This window comes from Acanthisitta chloris, unplaced genomic scaffold, assembly GCF_000695815.1.
Source record: "Acanthisitta chloris isolate BGI_N310 unplaced genomic scaffold, ASM69581v1 scaffold4633, whole genome shotgun sequence".
In the NCBI taxonomy this organism is placed as follows: domain Eukaryota; kingdom Metazoa; phylum Chordata; class Aves; order Passeriformes; family Acanthisittidae; genus Acanthisitta; species Acanthisitta chloris.
This window is the reverse complement of record NW_008665266.1, coordinates 6,576-31,588: the sequence shown is the minus strand read 5'-3', so window position 1 is coordinate 31,588 and position 25,013 is coordinate 6,576. Positions and strand designations below refer to the sequence as shown.

Here is a 25,013-nt window from a genome sequence, read left to right as displayed (position 1 = left end):
CTGCCTTTTGTTGCGTATGTCTTGGCTGGGACAGGGAAGCTGACCCAAGTATCATTCCTGTTGTCTCTGTATAACTCCGTTAACAGGTGAAGAACACTTGCTGGAACTTGTTGCACTGTAGCAATAGATGCAGAAGTTTTTGTCTGCTTCTCTTTGAAACAGTTAATAGCTCTGTCACTTTTAAAAGTGATGCTTACTGTGGTAAATGTTGTTCAGCAATGGTGTTGCAGCTGACAAATGGGACAAATGCAGCTTGTGAGGGACATCTCTGAGAAGGAAATATTTTTATGTTAACTGTAGAAACTGCAGTCTTTACAGATAACTTAAAATAAGCAACTGGTTTATTAACAAGGTTTTTTTTGTTGTTCCTTCTAGAATAAAGGTTCACTTCAGTTCGAAGACAAATGGGATTTCATGCGCCCAATTGTTCTGAAACTTCTTCGTCAGGAGTCTGTCACAAAACAGCAATGGTTCGATCTGTTTTCGTAAGTGACTTCTTAGTACCTTACATCCTTCTGCATAATGGGAATACAGTTACTGTACTACTCCTGGTACAGAACAAAAGTATTAGTTTAACTTTTATGAAGTGGTAAGTGTGCCTACATCACTGTAAATGTGCAAAATAGAGTTTTGCTGAGATTCAGATCTTTGCTAACAGGATGGAGAATGGTCAGCTGAAGTCGAAAGCTCTGCTGTTCTTAGTAAGCAAGTTTTATACCTGCCCACAAACCTTTTAGTAGAATTAGAGAGAAAATGTTTACTTGCTTTGTCAGTAAGTTTGTTTAAAGGCAGTTTGCTGAATGTTAAATGATTCTGATTTGAATGGCTGTCTTCTAAAATAACTTAAGAATGCTACTGAAGTAACAGGGTGGTGCAGTTTAACGGGTATAATTTGAATAGTTTTACACCATAAGAATGAGATATATGTATAAAATATATATATGATATTTTTCAGACAATGTTCGCATCAATGTACTTTCTAGAAGCCCTGCCATTTTCCTCCTTCCAAAACACCAGAAGTTGATTCCTGTTACGTGATGATTTTTTTCTTCCTCATGTCATTTTTGCCAACATAACATGGAAATGAGTTACAAAAGAGATGTTGGAAGTATATCTAAAATAGTCTTTGTCCCAAGGGAGTTATTTTCCCTCAAATACAGTTGCAGTTTAAATCTGCAGACTATTCTGCTTTTTAAAATCTGTCACAAAAGTATTTTTTACTCAAGTGCAGTCTTGTTGCAGTCTGTGCCTTTATTGCTCTTTTCGATGAGGATGGTGTGATTCTTATTACACCATCTTACTGTACCTGTCATGCTTTTCTGCTACCCAAAAGGATCAGCAGTTTATCATAAATGGGTTTTAATATCTTATGGTGTCTCTTCTGTAGTGGTTGCCAGAAACACGGTATAGGTTAAGGTACAAATTGAGTTCCAAGTCATTGCTTTAATTTTTATTAACTAGTTCAATAATTCTGCACTGTATTGAAATGTTCTATTTATTATTTTTCTTGTAGCTGAATTATTGACTAGAACTTGGGTAACTTCATGGCGAATTAAGGCTATTGAGGGAAAGGATCCCACTCTCCTAGGTTCATGTGTTTGGACAGTGCTCTTTGTTAATCTTCTTAATAAAAATTCAAAATCCGTAGGTGTCTTCTACCTGCCCTTTGAGTATAATTATCCAGTATTGCTTTTGTCACTGCTGTCAGGGAACATTGGGATTCTAAATACAGTAACACCTTTTCTGCATGTGAACGTTGCGTAAGTCTCACCAGTTGGGTAGACCTGTGTAAATCCTGAGCCAGCACCTTTGATCTGTGTCAAAGGACATTTTTACCTTGCAACTTCTGTCCTTTAAGTTAAACTGAAAGAGCTGCTTGTGTATTGAAATAAGTGCATTGAATTAATAGGAGCACGTTAATAACTTCAGGTTATATGGCTGCTTTCCTGCAGAGATGTGGCCTTAGGACTGAAAAGTGGAAGAAAAGCCAGAGGATGGTAATGAGCCAATAAAAGGCTTGCTAGGCTACGTTATGTGTGATGTATGGTTAGGAGTGTAACTTGCTTTTTTCAGTCTTCAGTATGGAAAGAGTAGGAATTAAGTTACACTTGCTGGGCTGTCAGCTAAGAAAAATTTTATTTGGTTGTTGATTAAAACTCAGTAATAGACTTTTGCTTTGTGTTGCTGTTTGGTAGCTTTTCTGCAGTAAGATTTCACTTTAAAATGCTACCACTGCCATGAAGCATCTAAGTGATCTTATTAAACTAATTAAATTGTCCTTTAAATTACCTGATGCCTCTGAGTTCAGATTTCTTACGAGGAAGGTCTGTTTCCTTTTTAGCACAAGGATGTTGCAGTGCTTGGATTGTGAAACTGTCAGTGAAGGCTGCATGTTAATGAGAGTATTTTAGAATAGTATGGGCTGAGTGGTAATGCTGCTACTGGCAGGTGATTTCTATCTTTCTCAAAGAAACAATGTAAAAATTGTCCTTAATTCAGTAAGGATTATTGAATAGATACTGAAAACGGAAGTGTCTTACACACCTCCTTCTTGACCTCTGCTAGGTAGGCTGCAGTTAGTTGCTTCCAGGACTTTTCTTAAAGCTTCAGTCTCTTCCCCAGACATGTTTTCTCACATGTGTCATTGCGATCTGACTGTGTGTTGTTTGACAACAACAGATAAAAAGTGTATTAATTTCTTAGACATAGTGAAATTATGACTGTTTAATCCTCATACATTACAGCATTAAAATTTGAGTAGCTGCTACTAAATGGTGGATAAATTGTTTTCTAGAGATGTACATGCAGTTTGCTTGTGGGATGATAAAGGTCCAGCTAAAATCCATCAGGCTCTGAAGGAAGACATCCTTGATTTTATTAAACAGGCACAAGCAGTAAGTTCTTAACATTTCATAACTTCTATTCATATTGCTAAAAAAGTAAACAAATAGTTCTGACTTCCATTGGGTCTAAATGCATTGCTTTTGCTGTTTGAAATTTTGTGATGTTCTGGAGGTCATAATTACACTGCAAGCTTCTTTTGAGAAGAAGACTTAGCCTCGAGCATTTGCCTTGGCTCATTGTTTTCTTCAGTCCTTGAAGCAGGGGTGGGCAGTGATTTTTTGTGTTACATTAAAAAACCCCAAACACAGCATTATTTTTGTTTATCCAACAGTACTTATGGAATCTTCTTCCACTCGAAAACTCCTTGAGGCAGAATTTTCCATAAGAAATTACTGTCTGAAAAAAAAGAAAATTGTTTATATAGCTTCAGTGCTCTGCTGACATGTTCATGGACAGCTTGAAAATAAGCCATATGTATGGCATACTACAAATATCTGTGCTACCAACTCAGCAAGCTGAGCTGTCCAGTTTTATGGGCTTCTCTCCAATTGAGTGAAGCTGTCAAGAGATTCAAAGGAAATTTTTGTGTTTGTGAAACACAGAGCAAAAGATGTTTTCTGTAAAAAGGGATTGAAAAGAGGGGGTTGTTATGAAATTGAAAAAAAAATTGGAAAGGAGAAAATGAAAGTCTATAAAATCTCTTAGTGAAGTGATTTAAACCACTAAGGCTTTGCTTAAAGGAAAATAGTTTATTGTAGAGGCCTTTGTATAACCAGGCCTATAAATGTTGATTTTTAAGTTCCACAGCTTACTTGGTTATATGCATAAATGCTGTGCTGAACTGAGCCCTTTGATTTGGTCTGTGTTGGCTGTTTTTTGAGGGCAGGTTTTGAGGCATTACGATAGCCATTGTACAGTGCAGCTGTAGTTTCCAGGCTTTAATAAAATACACATTAACTAGCTATCTGGGTCTAATGAAAAGTTAGTAGATGCCATTGAATTAAAATTTTTGTTTTATTATTTTTATTATGGTTGTACCAGTACATGCCTTTAGATCAAAGGTTTTAATATTTTTAGCTTGCACATGACTTACAAGGCAAAAAAAGGTTAACTTGGAAAATTTAAACTTACTGACTACTTGTTTGCTGTTATCTTTCTTTCCCCTGTAGAAATGACCCATGCACCATAACTACTTCCATAAACTAAATAGCACTTTAAATATGTAGACTTTCTTATTCTGGTATATCTGTGCATTTGAATTTTATATGGGGAGCTATTTCCAGTATAAGCAAAGTCAGCCCATGTTTTGTGCATAACTCTGTTTATAAATTACCTCCTCTTCTCCCCTCCTCCTCCAGAGAGTGCTGAGTCATCAAGACGACACAGCTTTGCTAAAAGCATATATAGTGGAGTGGCGCAAGTTCTTCACGCAGTGTGATATTTTGCCCAAGCCATTTTGTCAATTAGAGATTACTTTAATGGGCAAGCAGGGCAGCAACAAGAAGTCTAATGTAGAAGACAGTATTGTTCGAAAGGTAAGTGATAGGTGTTAAGAGCTTTGTTGCTCACTGTTCTGCCTACAGTAACAGTACTGAAGGGATTCTGTAGCTGAAGATGAAATCACACCAGTCGTGTAACGTGACCTATGACTTTGCTTCAGTGTGAGGGTAAGAACAACCCTGCAACTTTTTTTTTTCTTTCCACAGTAGTTTCACTCTGTTTCTTCAGTTTTGCTTTGGCTGTTAACAGTTTTGTTCATGTGATGAAAGCCCTTTTCTGTTGGGGTTTGGGTTTTGGTGAGTTTTATTTTGGTTTTTAGTTATGGTTTGGATCCTGGAATGGCAAACAGTTTTTCATTCACCTACTTTTGCTATATTTGTGAGTAGCAAATATATTCACCCAGATATATATATAAATGAGTAGTTTTTCTGCTCCTAGTTTATATCCCTAGGCTGAAATCCTAACTGGGGCATATCTCTGTATTTTATAAATGACCAATTAAATACTGTCATTTTAAGTTAAACGTAGCTATTGATCTCCTGATTTCCCCTTTTTTATACAAACTGTCAGTCATATCAGAGAAAAGACTGGACATGTAGAGTCTCATGAATACGATCTTTTCATGTCAAACACGTAAGGAAAGTCTATGGTTTTGGGTATGGAGTGCTCAGTGTTCTGAGTGCCATGAATAATGGTCCCTGAAATTGCTTTAGTCTTTTACTATAAGAAAAATGGAGCATATCAGTTTTAAAGTGTTAAGTCCTTTAGTTTAACATCATTCATTATCCCTTTTTTTTTAAATGAAATTTCTTCAGCAGCCTTTCATTTGGTACAGGAGATTATTTTAACTGCTCCCCTATCTCCAGGATGGGAAGAGCAAAATAGTTGCAATGCCTTTGGACAAGATTTCTTTCTTTGCTGCGACTTTGACATCTTATCCTTTATACTGCTGGAAGAAAAGGAAGAGAGAACATCAAGAAAGAGGAATCACTACACTACCTCAAGTTACTTTTTCAGTTTTCATTGTTTGCTGGAGAAAGCATGTGATCTTATTAGGCTCCAAGATATGGCAGACTTGAACTCTTAACTCTGCTTTATGCAGAGGAAGGAGAACTAAGAAATTGAAGCAAAAACAAGGTGGAGTGGACAAAGTAGTGAGGAGAATCTGGGAGAAAGAACTGGTATCTACCAATTCAGATTTTGATCAGGACTGAAGCTGATGGAGGTGTCTTGTCTCTCATGTGCAGCCCAGTTAGGACCAGCTCATAACTGGCCCAGGGTCTTCAACCTACCTCATTATCTCATACTCACTGCTGAAGGTCATTCCCTGTTTCTGGCATTATTCTCTAGTTTTCTAAAGTGCCTTGTGAAAACTTTACCCATGCTTAAGAAGTTCTTCATATTGCCACTCAAAATGATATATCTGTTTTCATTCAAGTATCTTGATAAAACTTCTCTATCCATAATGTCTAGAAAGAGTTGGACATAACACGGTTGTTAATATGCTTGCCAGGTTGCTTGACATTATCTCGGTGTTTTTTTCTCTCCAGTTTTTACTCATTTCAGCTCTTGTAAACTAGTTCTATAATAGCACAGGGTGACATAATGTTTATATCAATAAAGTTAAAATAATGAAAAAAGTAATTGAGGAAGCATAAATAAAGCTTTGCTTCTAAGAATGTTCCAGTGTTTTAAACATTCTCTTCCAACACATGACTTAAGTGTCAGAAATGGAAATTTAGCTAAAATTGAGAGACAGTTATGGAGAAGTTAAGAATAAAGCATGGTAAACTTAACTCTCTTGAAAGGATACTTGACTTCTATAGGTGCTTGCTATGTTAAAATCTAAAATCTACAAAGAATGGAATAAGATCATCTAATCTTTACTATTGACTTTGCTATACAGTGGTATCAGGTTATCCTAAGCTCGTTTTTAGCAACCTTATTCACAGTCACAAGGTAAAGTTTGAGTTGGTAAATTTTGTTTCCAGACTGCTTTCCACTGCCAGTATAGACTGGCAATTATCGTGCTTAAATTATGTTCATGGCAGTTACTGCCAAGTTTGTAGATAGTGGAATTTTGAGCCTTATTCTAAAGCAATGACTGAGCCTGAGTTGGATAGAATAGATAAACTTACCTTTTAAGCTTTGGCATAATTTCATTAGGTATTCAGTGGCATATAGAAAGAGCCAGATCCCGTGTCTACAGGCAGAAAAACCCAACTAACTTGCATTTTAAAGGTAACTTGTATTTTAAAGCCAACATGTAGCATGCTTCAAGTATTCCCTACTCAACATCTAGTGGGGCTTAGGTGGGCACAGGTATGGTGGTCAGGTGAAGTGCAGTGCATTTGGAGCAGCGTCTGTAGCAATCACCAAAGATAAATAAATCACACAGTGAAATATAAAGGGACCTATTGACTGATGACAATTTTGACAGGAGCCTCCATAACTAATTTCAGAACTTTGCAGTGCTTAGATGAGATGTGGAGTTTTTTAGAAATTACATATGCATTACTCCCATATTGAACTTTATTGTTAGCTAAATGCAATCCAAAACCATCAGTATTTTCTTTACAAACTGTGGTGGTGAGTTTTTAGGGTTGTCTAAGACTGAACCTGCCAGATAGTGAACTATATTTGGATGTTTGGCTCAAAAGTGCCCCCTGATACTGCAACTCTTGACGCATTGCATTGCCGGAAAAGTTACTTGCCTGATTACTGTAGAAATAATACAGAATTATGGGGTTAATACTTGCATTAAAGACTGATTCCCCTAGCTGTCCAATTACATAAAGTAAGCATGGAATATAAGCTGAATATTACATTTATCACAAGCTCAGAGCAAGATGGAGTTCTAATGTAGCTGAACTGCTGTATGTGACCTGAAAATTCCATTATAAATTGCTTCATTTCTGTTTCAGAACTCTTGTATTTCTTTTGCGCAAGCTTAGGCCTGTGTGTACCTTTCTGACAGGATTTGTATTTTTTTCTCTTCCTGACACACAGCTCATGCTAGACACGTGGAATGAATCCATATTTTCCAATATAAAAAACAGACTTCAGGACAGTGCAATGAAGCTAGTTCATGCGGAAAGACTAGGAGAAGCTTTTGACTCTCAGCTCGTTATTGGAGTTCGGGAATCATATGGTATGTCTTGCACAGACTGATCTGTTGCCTTCTCACTTTCATACAAAGTTGGCAGTTGTGGGGTCGGGTTGGAATTATCATCTCAGTATTTTGTATTGATTTTTTTGTTGTTGTTGTTCTTGTGAATACATGATACCAATTCAATGCTGTTTGTAATCTTCAGCTCTAAGTGATTTACAGGTGTATCAGTTACTGAAAAATCCTTGTTTTCAAAGAGACAAAACTACTTTTTGGCCTTTTGGGGTTGCAGATATAACTTTGTACTCCTTTACATACTGTTTCGGATTCTTCAGACAGTTTGAAGAGAGATCACTCAGCAAATACCGTCACAGACAAAACAGACTCAAATTATGGAAATTAAGTGAATTTATTACTAATCAAAATCAGAGCAGGATAATGAGAAATAAAACAAAAACACCTTCTCACCTGTCCCTCCTTCCTGAGCTCTGCCTCCTCCCCTCCTGCAGCACAGGGAGACATGGAATGGGGGTTAGTCACTTCATCACACGTCGTTTCTGCAGCTGCTCTCCAGGAGAGATGTCCGTCCCCTGCTCCAGTATGGGGTCCCTCCCACAGGAGGCAGTTCTCTATGGACTTCTCCAACGTGAGTCCTTCCTACAGGCCACAGTTCTCCATGAACTGCTCCAGTGTGGGTCCCTTTCCACAGGGTGTAGTCCCTCAGGAATAGGCTGCTCTAACCTGAGTCCCTGTCAGGGTCACAAGTCCTACCAGGAAACCTGCTCCAGTGTGGGCTCCTCTCTCCATGGGTCTACAGGTCCTGCCAGGAGCCTGCTCCATCATGGGCTTCCCATGGGGTCACAGCCTCCTTTCAGGCATCCACTTGCTCTGTCATGGGTCTCCTCCACGGGCTGCAGGTGAATCTCTGCACCCTGTTAACCTCCATGGGCTGCAGGGGCACAGCTGCTTCACCGCGGTCTGCGCCACAGGCTACGGGGATCCTCAGCTCCAGTGCCTGAAGATACCTCCTCCTCCTTCTCCACTGACCTTGGTGTCTGCATGGTTGTTCCTCTCATGTATTCTGACTCCTCTCTTCTCTGGCTACAATTACATCTGTGCAATAACATTTCTCCTTCTTAAATAGTATCACAGTGGCTTTACCACCGTTTCTGATTGGCTCAGCCTTGGCCAGTGGTGGGACCATCCTGGAGCCACTGGCATTGGCTCTGTTGGACATGGGGGAAGCTTCTAGCAGCTTCTCACAGAAGCCTCCACTGTAGCCCCTGCCCTGGTACCAAAGCCTGGCCATGCAGACATGATTCATTATCCTAAACCAACTGCACCTAAGACTTTTAGACTTTCTCTTTGCAAAACAGATCTGTATGTCTGAAACCTTTATGACATTTCACCATTGCCTGCTGATTTTCAAAGCTTTGCAGACTGTTGAATTCAGCTTGTGGCTAACAGTCTCTGTTGGCTTTATAGATGTCCAGTTATGAATTCCATTTAATGACTATTTATTTCTCTGTGACAGCTGAGAGGAAAGTGGAAACTCTTTTCCAGATAGTGCAAAGCACTGCAATAAGCTCACTGTCTCCATTCTTGTAAAACAGGAAAAAAAAGTCTAGAATGAAGACATTGTGATTCTAAGAACAGCATCCAAGGAAAGCTCTTTTGCTCAGTCAGGTGGAGAGCTTTCCATTTTATTAGGCATTATGCTAAGCATGTTTGCTTTACTTAAAATTTTGCAGTCGCATGTGTATTTATGGTTAGTATGTTTGAATGTGCTGGATCTAAGTATGTGGTTCTTTCCAGTTCCCTATAGTTAATGTTTTTTTGAGCAAAGACTGGACAAATTGGGTTACTTTTTGTGATCAGAGTGCTTTTATCAGATACTTCAAACTGTTCAATGCAGCCTTTTAATACAAGTCTCACTCTCTCATTGAGATTTGCTTATTATTAGCCACATAAGTTTCCACATAAGATTTGAGAGTAAGTTTGGACTTTCTCTTTGCAGTTAACCTTTGTTCTAATCCTGAAGATAAACTTCAGATATATCGGGATAACTTTGAAAAGGCATATTTGGATTCAACAGAGAGATTTTATAGAACTCAGGCTCCTTCTTATTTACAACAAAATGGTGTACAGAATTATATGAAATATGTAAGTAAAAGTTCTGTTGTAGCTTTGTTCTCAAAGTGTTAGTGCTTAAAATGATTGCTGTTCTACTTTTGCACAGGCAGATGCTAAACTAAAGGAAGAAGAGAAAAGAGCACTACGATATTTAGAAACAAGACGTGAATGTAACTCTGTAGAAGCAGTGAGTATAATGTGTAGAAAAATTGTGTATTTCATCTTTATATGGTATTATTACATTGCAGGGGGTTTTTTTTTGTCTCACAATATTATTTGGTAGCAGTAAATTTATATGAAACTGTTTATTTTATGTTTTTTTTATCACACATTATGTTATTTCTTGCAAAAATCTGTATTACTTTCCAGTCTCGTAGTCTACAATTTCTGCAGGTGTTTTAATGGTACATGTAGATCAAAAGTTCAAACTGAAGGGCAGGTTTTTATTCAGGTTGGCTTTTTGCTCTTTCGTTTTGAGTCAGGTATGGGTTTTTTCCCCCCTATGCTTGACAGTGGATGAGAATTATGTTTGAAAATAAACTGGCCAATCTGTTAGGCAAAGGGTTTCTCAGTGCTCATTTAGAATACCTGAATGAGTTGTTGTTCATTGCAGTCAAAAGGAGCAATAGAAATTTCATTGAAACTGTAATAGATTTCTGCTTAGGCTGAAATATGGCCATTTAATAGAAACGATGTTTATTTCTTTTTCTCCCCCTTCTCCCCCCTTGAGCAATATTTTATACAATTCAGATTCTGGAGGAAGATTTAGCTGCAATGAATAGTTCATAATTGTCTGCCTTGAAATTACTTCAGTAAACAGGTTATTTTATAGAAATACCTTTTAAATCTGATCATTTTTTTCAGTGGATCAAAATGTGCTTTGTGCCTTTTGTTAAGCTGTGAATCATTCATTTTGCACAGCTATAAATTGTAACCTGTATAAAGAGGCTGACAAAAGAGAGATGGTCCTGACATGTACAAGCAGTTTCTGTTCTAGATCTAGTGCCTTGCTCAAGTCAGCCAGGCTGGTCCAAATAGGGTGTGCTGGAATGAGAACTATTCTTAGCCCTTGGATGTATACTTGGAAACGAAGTAGGGTAGTTGGTGTTCCAAAAGTGGTGGCTCCCTTGGGAGAAAAGAGACAACAGAAATACTAAGCTAATAATGGTTTGGAAGAGTTTATCACATTTGCTAACCTAAACATTTTGAAGAAATACGATTTCTGTATAGATTCTATTCAAACTGCACATACTTTTATGAATCAGTGAATGAATTATTTTATAGAGCTAGCTGTTGAGGACAGACTAGATTTTGTGTCATAGCAGACTGGAGACACACTACACTTGGGTGTTCAGATGGCTACATGAGCTAATTCTGTGTTTGATATGTTTCAGCTAATGGAGTGCTGCGTCAATGCCCTGGTGACGTCTTTTAAAGAGACTATTTTAGCCGAATGCCAAGGCATGATCAAACGAAATGAAACAGAAAGTAAGTGAAGCTTCGAGAACAGTGCAGGATGAACCCAGCATCAACTGCATAAAAATAGACTTGTGTGTAGATATATCAATTTATTGTTTTTAATAGATGAGAGCAGTGTTTTGTAGAAAAATATTACTGCACATGAGCAGTTGTAGCCCACAAAAAATGACCATCATTGCTTAGTTGTTTATTCTATCACTTCTGAAATCTGTATGTACAGTACCCTAATTTGAATGAGTGGATAGGTCTCATCTTACTTAAAAGAATATTTTGTGTTCTGTTTTCCCTATTGTTTCCTACACTTACTTTCATCATATTGACCAACTTTGGTAAATGCTACATGTCTTTACTTTGTATTTAAATACTTCAGATAGAAACACTTTCCCTTCATTTCACGCCTGCCAGCCCCTTACACCTGGAAAAAAAGTGAAGCATCTCTATACAAAGCTTTTTTTCTGAAAGACAAGGGAGAAATTTTTCTTATTCTGATTGTTGGTGCAGGACCAGTAGGTCAAATGAACAAAATCTCTGCTTTTCATCTGGTTTTATGGCCAGTAGGTCAGTGTGAGTACTGAAAGTTAGCTCTGCAGTGCCTTTTTAAAGGTTTCAGAAGTTCTTTTAACTGCGCTGCCAGAAGTGGAGAGGTTAGTTTGATTCAGAAGTCTTCTGTTGGTCCTGTGTGATAAAACAAACTAGATACGTCACTAAAATGTTGTAATTCAGGTAAGGAAACTGAAAAAAATACAAGCTGAAATCACAGGTTAATTTTTCTTTGAAGTTTCCATGTCCTGCAGCCAGGGAATATTTACTAACGCGTTACAAAGTTTTTATTTCTACGGAAATGTGAAAACTGTTTTATGACTTAGGATATCATAGAAAATGCTCACTTCTAAAGCTAGCGTTTCAGCAAATATCTGACCTCAAAACTATGTCATACTGATCTGTTCATCTAGCAGCATGATTTCTGGCAGTGGTCCAGAACTAAATGTAGAAAGCTGCGAAACTTCTTAAGAGTGTATGTTACAGCCTTTGGGAGACTACAGGAGGCTTATGCAGAGCTTCAGAAGGTTTCATCTGCAGCAGCCAGGGCATCTTCCTTTAGAAGCCTGTTGAAATATTCACACAGTCCTCTCTTGTGGCTGTGTCTGCCCTGGGATACTGCTTGGTTGCAAAATACTTCCGTTTAGTACATAAGAACCATTTCAAATGCTTTAATGAAGACTGCAGGTGCAGATGACTGAAAGATAATTAGACTGGAGCTATACATAGTAATATATACATCTGGTAGTATTCTCTGCTGCACTGTGCTTATGCATGTGATGTTCTGATACTATTTGCCCCAGAGAATTCAGTGATGTTTTCTTTATTAAGTAGCACTGACAAAAAGGGACTGGTGGCGGTTTCTTTGGCGATGAGCTGGGCACTACTGTCAAATACTCTGTTACATTAAGTACTTGATCTTGACATGCTGTGCAAAAGAAGGAAGGAATAATATTTTCCAACTAAAAGCTAGCAAATATGTCATAGCTTGCAAAGACTTCAGAATTGACTTAGTGTGGTTTTGTTTGCTTATGGTGTTGGGGGTGGGAGGCCTAAATTTTGTTCTTGAAGTGCTTCATCATAACAAATAAAAAGTGCAGTTGGTTTTTATGAATACAGAATGAAAGCAGCCTTTAAGTGCCCCAAGAGCTACAATATGGATTTCTTTACTGTTCAGTGTCAGAACGTATTCTGAGAGAAATTGCAGTCAAATACTCCTTTTGGTTTTCTTTGAAATGTGTCTGTGAAGAATCTGGGGGGTTTTATGGATTCCTGCAGTTTCAGGGATGCACCTGGAGTCTTCCTTTGCCACTGATGCTTAGGAGAAACCACTTAATTTTTTTCTTGAATTATTCATGCCATCACTAGTTTACAGAAACAGTGATGCTTAATACGTTTTATGATTTTTCTTCTTCTGCCATCTCTTCCTGCTTCTTACCCTTTTTAAAAGTACAGATTAAAAGATCCAGTAAAAGCTGAGTTGAGCTTTCTAGACTTATTCTATGTAAAACAGTGCTGCCATCACTTACAGTAGATCTAAATTGCACTGAGAATGCCACTGACTCCATTTTTTTCTGGTTCCTGAAATCCTGTCTTTTAGCCCATTGTGATGTGTCTCCAGTAGCATTGCATGTTCTTACTGCAGGTTGTTTGTAGTTTCCATTTTTTCGTTAGCATTGGTATGTTCTAAAAGGGGTTTTGTTCCCCTATGTGCATTGTTTTTCTATTTGATTCTGCAGCAGCTGTTGAGATACAGTAGTTGATAACATATTTCATCCTCAGTGGTGGCAGGATCTTGATGTCTGCTGACAAAAGTATTGTGGAGGACAAGACAAACGCAGAACCTCTGACTTTTCCTGTTTCAAAGTAGATATAACACTGAGGAACTAAGCAAATCTATAAATTTTTTTTCTGTCAAAAAAGAATCAGTCTCCATGATTGATTTGTTCTACTTCATTAAAGAGAGTCCTTTGCTGTGTTGAGTTCAAATCTCTGTGGCCTCTCTAGAACAGTCTGGTGACCTTAATCCCAGTGTTCTTTGTGGACAGCTTTGTCAAGATTATTATTATTGATGTTTCAGTACTGTTTTTTTTTATTTCAGCAGTGTTGAAATACCTTCACAACAAGTACACAAAGCACATCACTTGTTGAAGTTTTTGAACTGGTGACTTTCAGACAAACTAAGTAAAGTCTTTTGGGAAAAAGATTCACTGTTTGCCTTTGTCAGTTTTAGCTGCTTCAGAATTTGGCATGCTTTTAATTAAAACAAAACATTGTAGATGGTATTGGAAGATACACAAGGAGAGCTCTGTTTGGCTTTAAGTTAAAATAAAAGTATGTCTTGATTCCATACAATCTCCTGCATAAACTCCTGTAGGCTTTCAACTGAGGGAGACCCATTTTGGCCAGGGATTTTAAGGCAGTTACATTGACAACCTGTACTGAATCCAATTTGCCATTGTTTTTTAGGGTGTTTTATTCAAGCTTGTGATATTATATACATAAGCAAATATTATGTTGCAATAAATATCTTTTTACCTTCAGAGGAATCTCCTTGTGGGACCAGAATTAGAACAGTACTCAAAACATCTTTCTTTTTAAAGAGCTGAATTGGATTATCTGTTCTTTACATATTTAGTGTTCCACTTAAAATCTCCCTAGCAGAAATGCAGTATATTTGGGTTTTGTACATGTCTTTGCCTGGTGCCTTCATGAGTATTTGTATCTTTCAGAGTTGCATTTAATGTTTTCACTGATGGATAAAGTTCCGAATGGCATAGAGCCTATGTTGAAGGACTTGGAAGAACACATTGTTAGTGCTGGACTTGCAGACATGGTAGCAGCTGCTGAAACTATTACTACTGTAAGTGTATTGTTTCTTAGTAAAATGACAATGAAAAGAGCTTTGCAGAAGTTAAATATTGTCTATTCATGGGACAAATGTAAATGGAATTTTTTTTTAAATGTTTAAAAATCAAATTTTGATACATTGAAAGTTTTACATGTCCTTAGGATAACTTTTTTTTTCTTCACATTTTCAGTTGTAGCTTTAAAAAGGGAATTTGCAGTAAAGAAAAGGTTATAAATTTAGTGCATGGGATGCTTATGATAAGGTTGTGTTGGCATCTTAATTAAAAAGGCTAATCAGTTTTTCCAGAATTCTAACTTCCTGTTGAAATTTGAAATTTGCCTTCAATCTAAGAGTGGTTGTTCAGTGTTGATATGGGAAGGTTTTTTGCCCCACTATTCTTGTTGAACTTCTTATGATCTTTTTTCTATGGGTCTAGGAGGCCTAAGTGTTTGCAGCAAATTAGCATGTGTCTCTTACTGGTCCTTCAAAACTTTATTTAGTTTAAAAGTTTTTGTACAATATTTGAAAGTTACATGTTTCTCATGTGTGTGTGTGTTTGTATATATATGTGTTAGTATATTGGATACACTATCCTGTAAGTCTGTGTTTACACTTCCATGCTGTAGAGCTCTTCAGTGCAGAGGGCAGAGATAAAATGCATACTCACAGTATGCAGGCTTGAGGTTATGGCATTGTTACAGATCAGGGAATTACTTGTAAACTCACACTGAATTCTGTGGAGCCTCAGTTGGTTGTTTTTTTATTTCTGCCTCTTTAGGATTCTGAGAAATATGTAGAGCAATTGCTCACACTGTTTAATCGGTTTAGTAAGTTGGTTAAAGAAGCTTTTCAAGATGATCCAAGATTTCTTACTGCAAGAGATAAGGTATGTGCTTCTGCTGAGCATTTGTTTGCAGTGTAAGAATTGTTGTAATTCATATTATGATGTCTCTGGAATACTTACACCCATTCACTGTTAAATCTAGACACTGTTCTTGCTCTAGTAAATATGCAGAATAAAATATCGATGAAACTTACTACAAGCTGATTAGCTTTTAATTTTGGTTGTAGTCCTGCATAGAGTTGCATGTGTTCAGCTTTGTAATATAGAGCACATTAGAAGATGATCTTTGTGTTGAGAACCTTATCTGATTCAGGAATAATTTGTGTTTGGAATTTACTGCATGTTTGTTTCATGACTTCAGACATGCAACCTGCTCTGTGTAATCCCTTCCTAAGTTGCTGTTTAGTGAAAACTAGTATGTTAATGGCAAAGAGGAAAAGGCCAAACATTGAGTCATAGAATTTGAACTCTCAAACTGGAAATCAAATGTGCAGGCTTTGGGCTAATTAAAAAAAAATCAAATTAATTTCATGTCGCAGCAGTGTAAAAAGAGATAAAAATCTTTGCAATTCATATGTTAGAGAAATGGAGTGAAGCACCAATAATCTGTTATTTTTTTCCAGGCATACAAAGCAGTTGTGAATGATGCTACAATATTTAAACTTGAATTGCCATTGAAGCAAAAGGGGTAAGCCATATAAAATTTATGCAAATCAGGGCTTCTAACATATCTCTTCAGGGTGTAACTCTGTGTTTCAAAGGGCTTTGTGTTATTTGCATTATGGAATTTCAGATTGCTTATTGACCCCTGGTCAGACACTTCACTTGGAAGTGGATCAGTGAATAGCAGGCAGTTTAAACTCAAATTTCTTTGTAGTAATTTGGGATCTGTTTTATACTGATGAGTCACTTCGTTAGCTGATGTTAATAATACGTGCCTGGGTTATTAATTCCAAACACCTGAGCTATATAACCCTGCCACAACTTCAGCAAAGTTCCCGGGGAGAAATGAGGCAGAATCTGGGAATAACTGGCTGATTAAGGTGTAACCATCCACTAGCTGTTTACCACCTCCTCTTGTGCCAGCTGTGAGCATGACCTGTCTGGCTGTTACATTTTTGCTTCGGTGCAGGATTAACCAGTTTAGATTAAACAGGTTCCAGTAGATTAGACAGACCTGAGTGACTCCAGAGGAAGAACCATGCTTATAGTGGCCACTCTGCTAACTCAGCCAAGAGAAGGTAACAGTCAGTTAATTGTTAATATTTACCATGTGATGTGCCACTTGAGCAGGAATCTGTATATATTTAGGTAGTTGGGATTGCTTATATATAGTTTGTAGCCTGATTTACTATGGAAACAAAGCTTATGTAGCTGGGCTGCCAGCTTCCCTTTCACTAGTTGCTTCTAGTTAGAGGTATAAATATATGTTCACCGTCTTGGTTCATTTTATGGATTTAGTTTTGGACTAATGGTAAGCCTGGACAGGGATTAGGCTTGCTCTTTTCATGTTACTAGAGGAATGCCATCACAAAAGACTGGATCCCTGCTTTATATACTTTGTATAGATGTAGGCAAGGTAGAGGAGCTTTTTAGATCTCTTCTAATGTTCTCATTTCCCCGGGAGCATCCAAATCAATACCTCATTCAAAATGTTTCACTCCTAAAGCAAAACTTGCCTAGTGGTTTCTTAGAAACCACTGTGATGGCAGTGGTCTTCTGTACAGCATTATTCTTCCCAAACACTTTCAAGTTGTCTACATATGCATTTCATCTTGCTTGACTTGTGCCGTTAAATTCACCCTAGGAATATGGAATTTGGTAATTTTTCACTGTTGTCAGGATCTTGAAGACTCCTGTTCAGAAATACCTTGGAGCATGTGGATGAAATAAGTGTTCTGTAATAACCAAATGGCTAGTGATCTGCTTGTACTTCAGATGGTCTCTAGGATGTTAGAAGACACTAGCCTGCAAGCTGCTTCATGAGTTAAAAAAAAAGACAAGTTGTGTGAAGTGTTAGCACTGTCTATACTAATTGACAAGAGAGTGAGAGGATGAGCAAGAACACTGGATTCTTGAGCTAGTTTTGGTCCCTTGAGACTAGCAGTCAAATTCATGCCATCTGACTCTAGGAATAGGGATTGGTCTGTGGAACTTGGTTTTACTCACCAGTCTAGACACAGATTCAGAACATGACCTTGTACTTACATGATTTTGGAGGAGCTATAGTCTGTCTACTGTAGCATCTTCTTGTTCAGCTTTAGTCTGCAAGTCCACTCTTCATACTGCTCACAAAATAAATTTACCCTGTTACTGTGTGGTAGATGCGTTGAGCTTTGCAGTCTCTGAAGTGTCATGCACGAGGCTGTTCTTGAGACTTCATTGCAGCATGCTGACAAGATGAGTGAAACATTTCACTGAAGCATTTGTTAATTTTTTGCTGGAATACTTTTTGCCATGCAATATTTAGCTGTTTCAAACTCTAGTTTCAACTTTATCCTTCACTGTTAGGGTTCTAAAATTATATGCAGTTGGAATGATTAAGCTGTAGAAGCTGTCTGAAAATGTTTGGTAGTACTTATTCTTTCAAGAAGAAAAGGGTGTTATCCCTAATTTTTCACTAGCTTAGCAAGGATATGAATTCATCACCAGGATCCTTGCCAAGGAAAAGAGTGGTCTGTCTTGCTAACAGTGTGACTACTCCAGAATAGCAGGATTCTGTATGGTTTGAAGATATGTTTTTTTTTCTAGTGTTGGATTGAAAACACAGCCTGAATCCAAATGCCCTGAGCTTCTTGCTAATTACTGTGACATGTTGCTAAGAAAAACACCACTAAGCAAAAAACTAACCTCTGAAGAAATTGAAGCAAAGCTTAAGGAAGTGGTATGTTTCTGCCTTCTACGTCTCAGTTATTCTAAAGAATTAATTTGTTTTATTTCCTTATGTGGGCCGAGGCCTTGATCTTCAAAAATAGTTATGGAAGGTGTAATAATAGGGAAAAGAGTTTATGATGTTATCAAGTGTGTGTCTGTTCAAACCCTTTGTAAATCATGCAGTGTTTCATGTCTCCTGTGTCAGTTCACAAAATTGGTATGCTAAGTTAACACCTATATGAGACTGAAATGTATTACATTAACTGCTGTTAGCCTAGAAAATAGTACAGAAGACTCTGATCTACCAGTGTCAGTGTCTTTTTGATTTAAGAGAATTTCTGGATGTTTGACAAATGAAGAAATTGAAGGTGTAATATTATGAAAGATTTGTATTTGGTGACTGTGAGAGTATCAACAGAGTTGCTCATAAGGCAATATCAGGTGGCCTTTTTCCACTTGTCTACAGTGCCATTAGATCAGCATTCAAAGACTTGTCTGATTGACAGTACAAATAAATACATTGCAATCTGTTTTTTGGCAGCTTTTGGTACTTAAATATGTACAGAATAAAGATGTTTTCATGCGATATCACAAAGCTCACTTAACGAGACGTCTGATATTAGATATATCAGCTGATAGCGAAATTGAGGAGAATATGGTGGAATGGCTCAGAGTAAGTAGCATGACATCTTTCTTTGGTTGTGTCTTGTGTTTGTGGTAATTAACATTCCCACTCTTGAATTTAGATATCCTTCTTGCTTAGGCCAGTGTTGTCTTAAGCTGTAGGCCACTCAGGGCATATTACACTTACCGTTTTCTCAATACTTTGTGGCAGTAAAACAATTTAGCTCTTTTCTGGGGGCTAACAGTGCTGGTGATAGATTCTTAAATACTTCACATATGGTTATCTGAAGGCTTCCTATATTCCATAATCAAATGAGCAAAATGCAGTGTACTTGTTTAGGTATGTAAACAATTTGAGATGCAATTCTAATTTTGAGATATTCACTAGATTAGAATATTATTTGCATGCCTTACACAGTCCTTCAAATCTCAGAGTTCATGGATTCCCTAATGCATGCACATGTTCTTCAGCACTTGCATTTCTTTATAAGAATCATTGTATGCCCTTGAGGGGTAACTACTTATGATCCATGCAAAAAAACCCCAAAACCTTTATATTACATTAGAGATGAACTGTAAAGTGATGATATCTGTGTGCTTTGATGTCTTAATTTTTTCAAGCTTATTATTTTAAAAATAAAATTTTTTGTTCATAGTTGTCTATGTCATAGTTTAGTGTTCTGTTTGTTTATATAGGAAGTGGGAATGCCAGCAGACTATGTAAACAAGCTGGCTAGAATGTTCCAGGATATCAAAGTCTCTGAAGACTTGAACCAGGCCTTCAAAGAAATGCACAAAAATAATAAACTTGCTTTACCAGGTATTGTTTTCAAATCATTTGCTATTTTTGAAATATGAAAATATGTAATATGGAAACATAGAATATGAAAAATAGTTCTCTTGAGTCTTGAGGTAAGAATGTATCAACTGCAAGTTGAACATGGTCTCCATGGCACTGTTACCCCTAGAGTGGAAGTGTCTGTAGACTCTGGTTTCTCTTGCAGTTGATGCTGCAGCTGTGTCATTCTGTGAGTTGTCGTGAGTTTTCATTATGAGCAGTCTTGCAGATACAGACTTCCAACTCTTGCAGATAAATTGCAAGTAGGGGCTTGACTCAGCATCAACCAGGTGTATGCCTGAACTACTCCCTTCTTTTATGCCCTCATCCTTCTTCATGAGTGCTCCATGCTGTGCTCCTCCTTTATCTGCCAGCAGGAAAGCTGGATGCGTGCTCTGAAGAGCTTAAATCACATTTCTGAGATTAAGTTTCACTGATGAGAGAGGCTGAGGAACAGCCAGTATTGGACCTGCCACTGCTGAAAACCCTTGAGTGGCACTTACAAGCATCAGCTATAAAGCTGCATCAGTGCTTAAGGAGCTCTGCAGAAGGATGACAAAAAAACCCCCAGATTTCAGTTAGTGTTGCTGGCAGAAAGCCAGTGGGGCATAAATAGAACACCTTACTGTTTAAGTAAGGTAGACACCCTGTGACTTTTTCTGACAATTCAGTCCTCCCTAATTGTATGCAGAGCAGAAGAAAAATAAGCACTTTATTTTATCTCTCTCTGTTATACCTGGAGATTCATATGATCCAATATCATCTTACAGCTGACTCTGTGAATATTAAAATTTTAAATGCTGGAGCCTGGTCCCGAAGTTCTGAAAAAGTGTTTGTGTCACTGCCCACGGAATTAGAAGATCTCATCCCAGAAGTTGAAGAATTTTATAAAAAGAATCACAGTGGTAGAAAACTCCACTGGCACCACCTCATGTCCAACGGAATTGTAAGTGCATAGTTTTCAGCATATCAGCCTCAGTGACTGTACTCTCTGTGTATTTATAATAGTAAGAAAGCTTGTGATCCAGAAAGGCTTGTGAGTAACATTTTCATCCTCTTCACAGATCACATTTAAGAACGAGGTTGGCCAGTATGACTTGGAGGTGACAACATTTCAGCTAGCTGTGCTGTTTGCGTGGAACCAAAGACCCAGAGAGAAGATCAGCTTTGAAAATCTTAAACTGGCAACTGAACTCCCTGATGCAGAACTTAGGAGGACTTTATGGGTATATCCCTTTCTCTTGACACAGATTCCTTCTTGGTTTTTGTACTCTGAAATACTGGATTAGTATTTTTAAAGCACTGTCAGATAACACTTTGTAACAGAAATGCGAACGCTTTTCTTGCTAATTAACCAGTTGTAATGCTGGTTCCTTGCACTGCTGCTGAGCACACACAGCCTTTGCATTAACACCTTCTCTCTACCCACTATTGCCTAACAAGCTTTTGGAAACAGCAAGATTCTTTTGGCCATATGCTGCCTAAAGCACAGAGTTGTGGTTGTGGTTTGTGGAGTGGGACTGGTCTAATTCTAGGAGATTAGTAGCACCTGATAAATACAAATTGCTTAAGAATAACATCAGTGTTTGCTTTATCAGACTTATAATTATTTAGCTCAAGAATAAAGAGAGAAATCACGTAAATCAGACTTAACACTGCTTCTGTAGCTGTGAGTTTGTGTATTTTACTTCTTTGTATGGTTTTGCTTATGCTAACCCATTTCAGGTGTTTTGGTAAACTGTGTCCCCTCTCGGGTTTTACTAGTGTCTTCGTGTTGTCCTCCAGCAGCTCCAAACAAGGCTACGCGTTTTCCTCGCTACAGTCTGCACGGCGGTGAATTATGTTCTTAGAAAGTAATTGTTTCCATTTAGAAAGTCTGGTGTTTTATTTTCATTCTTTCCCCCCTCCCCTTTTCTCTGTAGTCTCTTGTAGCATTTCCAAAGCTGAAACGTCAGGTTTTATTATATGAACCTCAAGTCAATTCACCCAAAGACTTTACAGAAGGAACCCTCTTCTCGGTGAACCAGGAGTTCAGTTTAATGTAAGATGATGTTTGAAAAGTCAAATAACAATGTACTATTTTCTAACTAAAGGAATTTGCTTTAACTTAACCTTTGTCCTTGAAAATTTTCAGAATTGAATTTCAGACATGTGCTTTGCTGCCCTGTTCTCACTTAGTTTTGGTGATAGTCATTCTTCAAGTAGGTGGTTGGACTAGATGACCTGCAGCAGCCTCTTGAGACTAATGTTTCTGTAGTTCTGATTTCTGTGAAATTAAATTTCTTAAACACCTAGCAACGAGCTGCAAAATTGGAGACATTGTTATGTTCCTGTTACCAGTGAGCCCATGAATTTTGTGGAAGAACAGTGGGTAATGAGAGCATGAATGCTGTATTGATTATTGCACATGCACAGAGTTACAAAAGTAGAGTGATAAGTTATAAAAGGAAATTAAGCTGCTTAATAATACGGTATGCTGTCAAAAGCTGGGATTTTTAGTGTGGCTCTCACCAGAGAGGATTGTCTTTGTGAGAATTGCAGGGCTTTTACCAGTGCTTTGAAATCCTTCAGAGTGTAAGATAATACAAAGAGAGAATATCTATATGGTATATACTACGTTCAGCATGTTTTATTTGGGGTTTTACCTCTCTGTTATCAATGGCTATGATTAGAACTGGCTCCTTGCTAGTAACCTCAGATTCTGTGCCTCATTCTCAGTACCACCTGGACATCTGATCTGTGGAGAAAGGGATAGGTAACAAATCTACTTTCCCAGGGCTTAGTTTCCTGTCCAGGGCCATAATGTTTATTCCTGTCATCAGGATTCTGAGCTTTAAGAAGTGATGGGAGGACGTGGCAGAAGAGACAGACTGTGCAGAAAGTTTGTGGGTAACCCCTGAAGAATGCCATCAGCTTTCTTTGTTACAACAGTTGGGTTTTGTCCTTCTTTACTGCTAGACAGATGGAATATTAGCTAGTCCAGTTTCCTGAACTTTGTTGTAAAAACTTCTTCCAAAGAACCCTGTTCTCATATAATTAAATTGAAATATATTTCTCTGAAATTTTATTCTTTAAAACAGTATTGGTAACTTTTCAGCTTCAGACATCGTCAGTTTCAGCTGATAGGTTTATTTGTAACACTTACTAGCATTGTTTAGGTTTTATTGTGCAGAAACATTGGCATTGAGTTTTGATGTGTCAGCCAGATATCTCACTGCTGCAATGCTAATAGCCTTGTAAATGTGTGATGCTGCTCCTTGCTGCTGTAATATAAGTTTGTCAGGAATTCCGTGATTGGAAGTGTAGTTTTTGCTTACTTTGATACAATACACCTTTTTCAGAAAAAACGCTAAAGTTCAGAAAAGGGGCAAGATAAATTTGATTGGTCGATTGCAACTTACCACAGAGAGAATGCGGGAAGAGGAAAATGAAGGAATAGTCCAGCTAAGAATATTACGAACCCAGGCAAGTGAACCCCCAGAGGAATGTAAAACTGCCCTGTTCTTTCGTTGTGTTATCGTTGCTGTAATTTGTTGTGCTGGCATGACATGCTGTCCACAGTCGGGTGGTGATGTATGAAGTGAATGCTTTTGAATCCCGTTGGAAATTACTGTTTCTGTTTGGCTGAGATCCTTTGTGAATACCTGATTTTTCATGTGTGTTTGTGCACGTGTAGTTATCAGCCTCCTGTTCTGAAATACCAGGTCATCTTTAAAGAGGACAAAGCAGATATTAAGCCAGTGGCAAAGGCAGAGCAGTGTAGTGGTGGCTGGCAGCAGCAGATTGGTAAAGTTGATTGACTTGAGCCACCACCATGAACAAACACTATTGTTGTTCTTGAGGTCTCTTTGCTCTGTATGAAGAGAATCATCTTGGAGATGGGATCACACTGTAGTAACAGCACTATGACTTTTGGAGAAGTCTTCTCCTTCGAGGGAGGGTTTAAAAGTGCACCTCAGCTGTACAGACTGCAGCTTCCTGCTTTGTGGTTAGTTGTCAGTCACCTACTCATGTCAGATCTTCTGAGCTGACAGTGCTAAAGAAACCTGAATTTTTTCAGGCATTCATTACCTGCAGTGGAGTCCCAAAAATCCCATTTTACCTTCAAGTTTCAGGTCTGTCCTATGAGTCAGATTAGATTCCAGGCCATACACACTGTGAATTGTACCACCTGATGTAGCATGTGATGTGGCCATGCTTGCAGCAGAAGGATTAATGCCTGGCTGTGTTTATGGAATAAGAACTCCTCGTGAGTTCCAGTTTGATATTAAGCTTCATTTCATGTGCTGCTGACAAGGTATATCACAAGTCACCTAGGAAATGGCAACTTCTGCTCAGAGAGTGTAAGAACATTTGGTTTTAGTGAGTAATTCACACTCTAAGTATGAGATTTGATTGCTCTATTGACTGGAATTGTCTTATCTCTTGCACTTGTCAGTTCTTCATTCTTTATCAACTTTGTAAAAGCAGTTTGGACTCTTGTTAGGCTAAGAAATGCAGCATGTATGTGATTTTTGAGGAAAAATACAGATTTCCTTGCTGTCTTGCCTTACCAGGAGCCCCCTGTTAATGCTGTGTTTATTTTGTCACTTCACCCATAATTTTCTCCCTCTTGTGCCCCCCAGGAGGCTATCATCCAAATAATGAAAATGCGGAAGAAAATTACTAATGCCCAGCTGCAGACTGAACTGGTAGAAATATTGAAAAACATGTTCTTGCCACAAAAGAAAATGATAAAAGAGCAAATTGAATGGCTTATAGAGCACAAATATATCAGAAGAGATGAGTCGGATATCAACACCTTCATATACATGGCATAACTGGAGGACTCTGCAGGATGCTGAGGACAGACATGGGAAGGTGCTTGGACAGACAGCTGCAACAGTTTGTGCTGCAGAAGAACTTGTTTTGACTTTCGTTACTTATTAAAATCCCTGCCTTACCTTACAGAGGACTATATTTTGCCAATCTCATTCAGCTAGCATGATGGCATTCCCTTCATGTTGCACACTTTTAACAGCATGCTGTTTTGTGGGAAACTTGCATTCATGAAGAGCCCATTGTGAACTTTTCAAAGTAGATTTGATTTATACCCACCAGGAAGAATACAGGTTTGGGTTTTTAGATGACCAGTACTTGCACAAGGAAAAAATATTCAAATATTCATGCACTGAGGAACTGCTATTAGTTTTGTTTTGGGTTTGTTGTTTTGGTTTTCTTTTTTTTTGTTTTGCTTGGTTTTGGTTTTTTGGGATTTTTTTTTAATGCAATTAGGACTAGAAGTAGCACTTTCACTTTTGTGTTTTGGATCAACAGAGTAACGTACTGTCCACCTTTGATCCTTTTTATGTAGTAACATTTGAGAGACACAAACACA

At 37.9% G+C, this 25,013-nt stretch overlaps 1 protein-coding gene across 1 annotated transcript; it reads left to right on the top strand.

Moving 5' to 3' along the window:
• The first annotated feature begins 379 nt into the window (after window positions 1-379).
• CUL5 (cullin 5) lies at window positions 380-24,874 on the top strand. The gene is made up of 18 exons (XM_009071644.1): window positions 380-485; window positions 2,795-2,894; window positions 4,203-4,379; window positions 7,354-7,495; window positions 9,471-9,616; window positions 9,693-9,773; window positions 10,981-11,074; window positions 14,338-14,468; window positions 15,235-15,342; window positions 15,924-15,988; window positions 18,052-18,184; window positions 18,716-18,847; window positions 19,495-19,618; window positions 20,407-20,582; window positions 20,701-20,862; window positions 21,559-21,677; window positions 22,978-23,101; window positions 24,262-24,874. Exons 1-18 carry the CDS (start codon window positions 415-417, stop codon window positions 24,454-24,456), a joined length of 2,280 nt encoding a protein of 759 aa, XP_009069892.1. The 5' UTR covers window positions 380-414; the 3' UTR covers window positions 24,457-24,874.
• Window positions 24,875-25,013: the final 139 nt, after the last annotated feature.

Bases quoted from the DNA above. Each gene is read 5' to 3' on its own strand.
- CUL5 (XM_009071644.1), top strand. From the start codon at position 415: ATGCGCCCAATTGTTCTGAAACTTCTTCGTCAGGAGTCTGTCACAAAA. The intron at 14,469-15,234 runs GTAAGTGTATTG...CTGCCTCTTTAG, and splicing joins CTGCTGAAACTATTACTACT to GATTCTGAGAAATATGTAGA. The intron at 21,678-22,977 runs GTAAGATGATGT...CACCTTTTTCAG, and splicing joins AACCAGGAGTTCAGTTTAAT to AAAAAACGCTAAAGTTCAGA.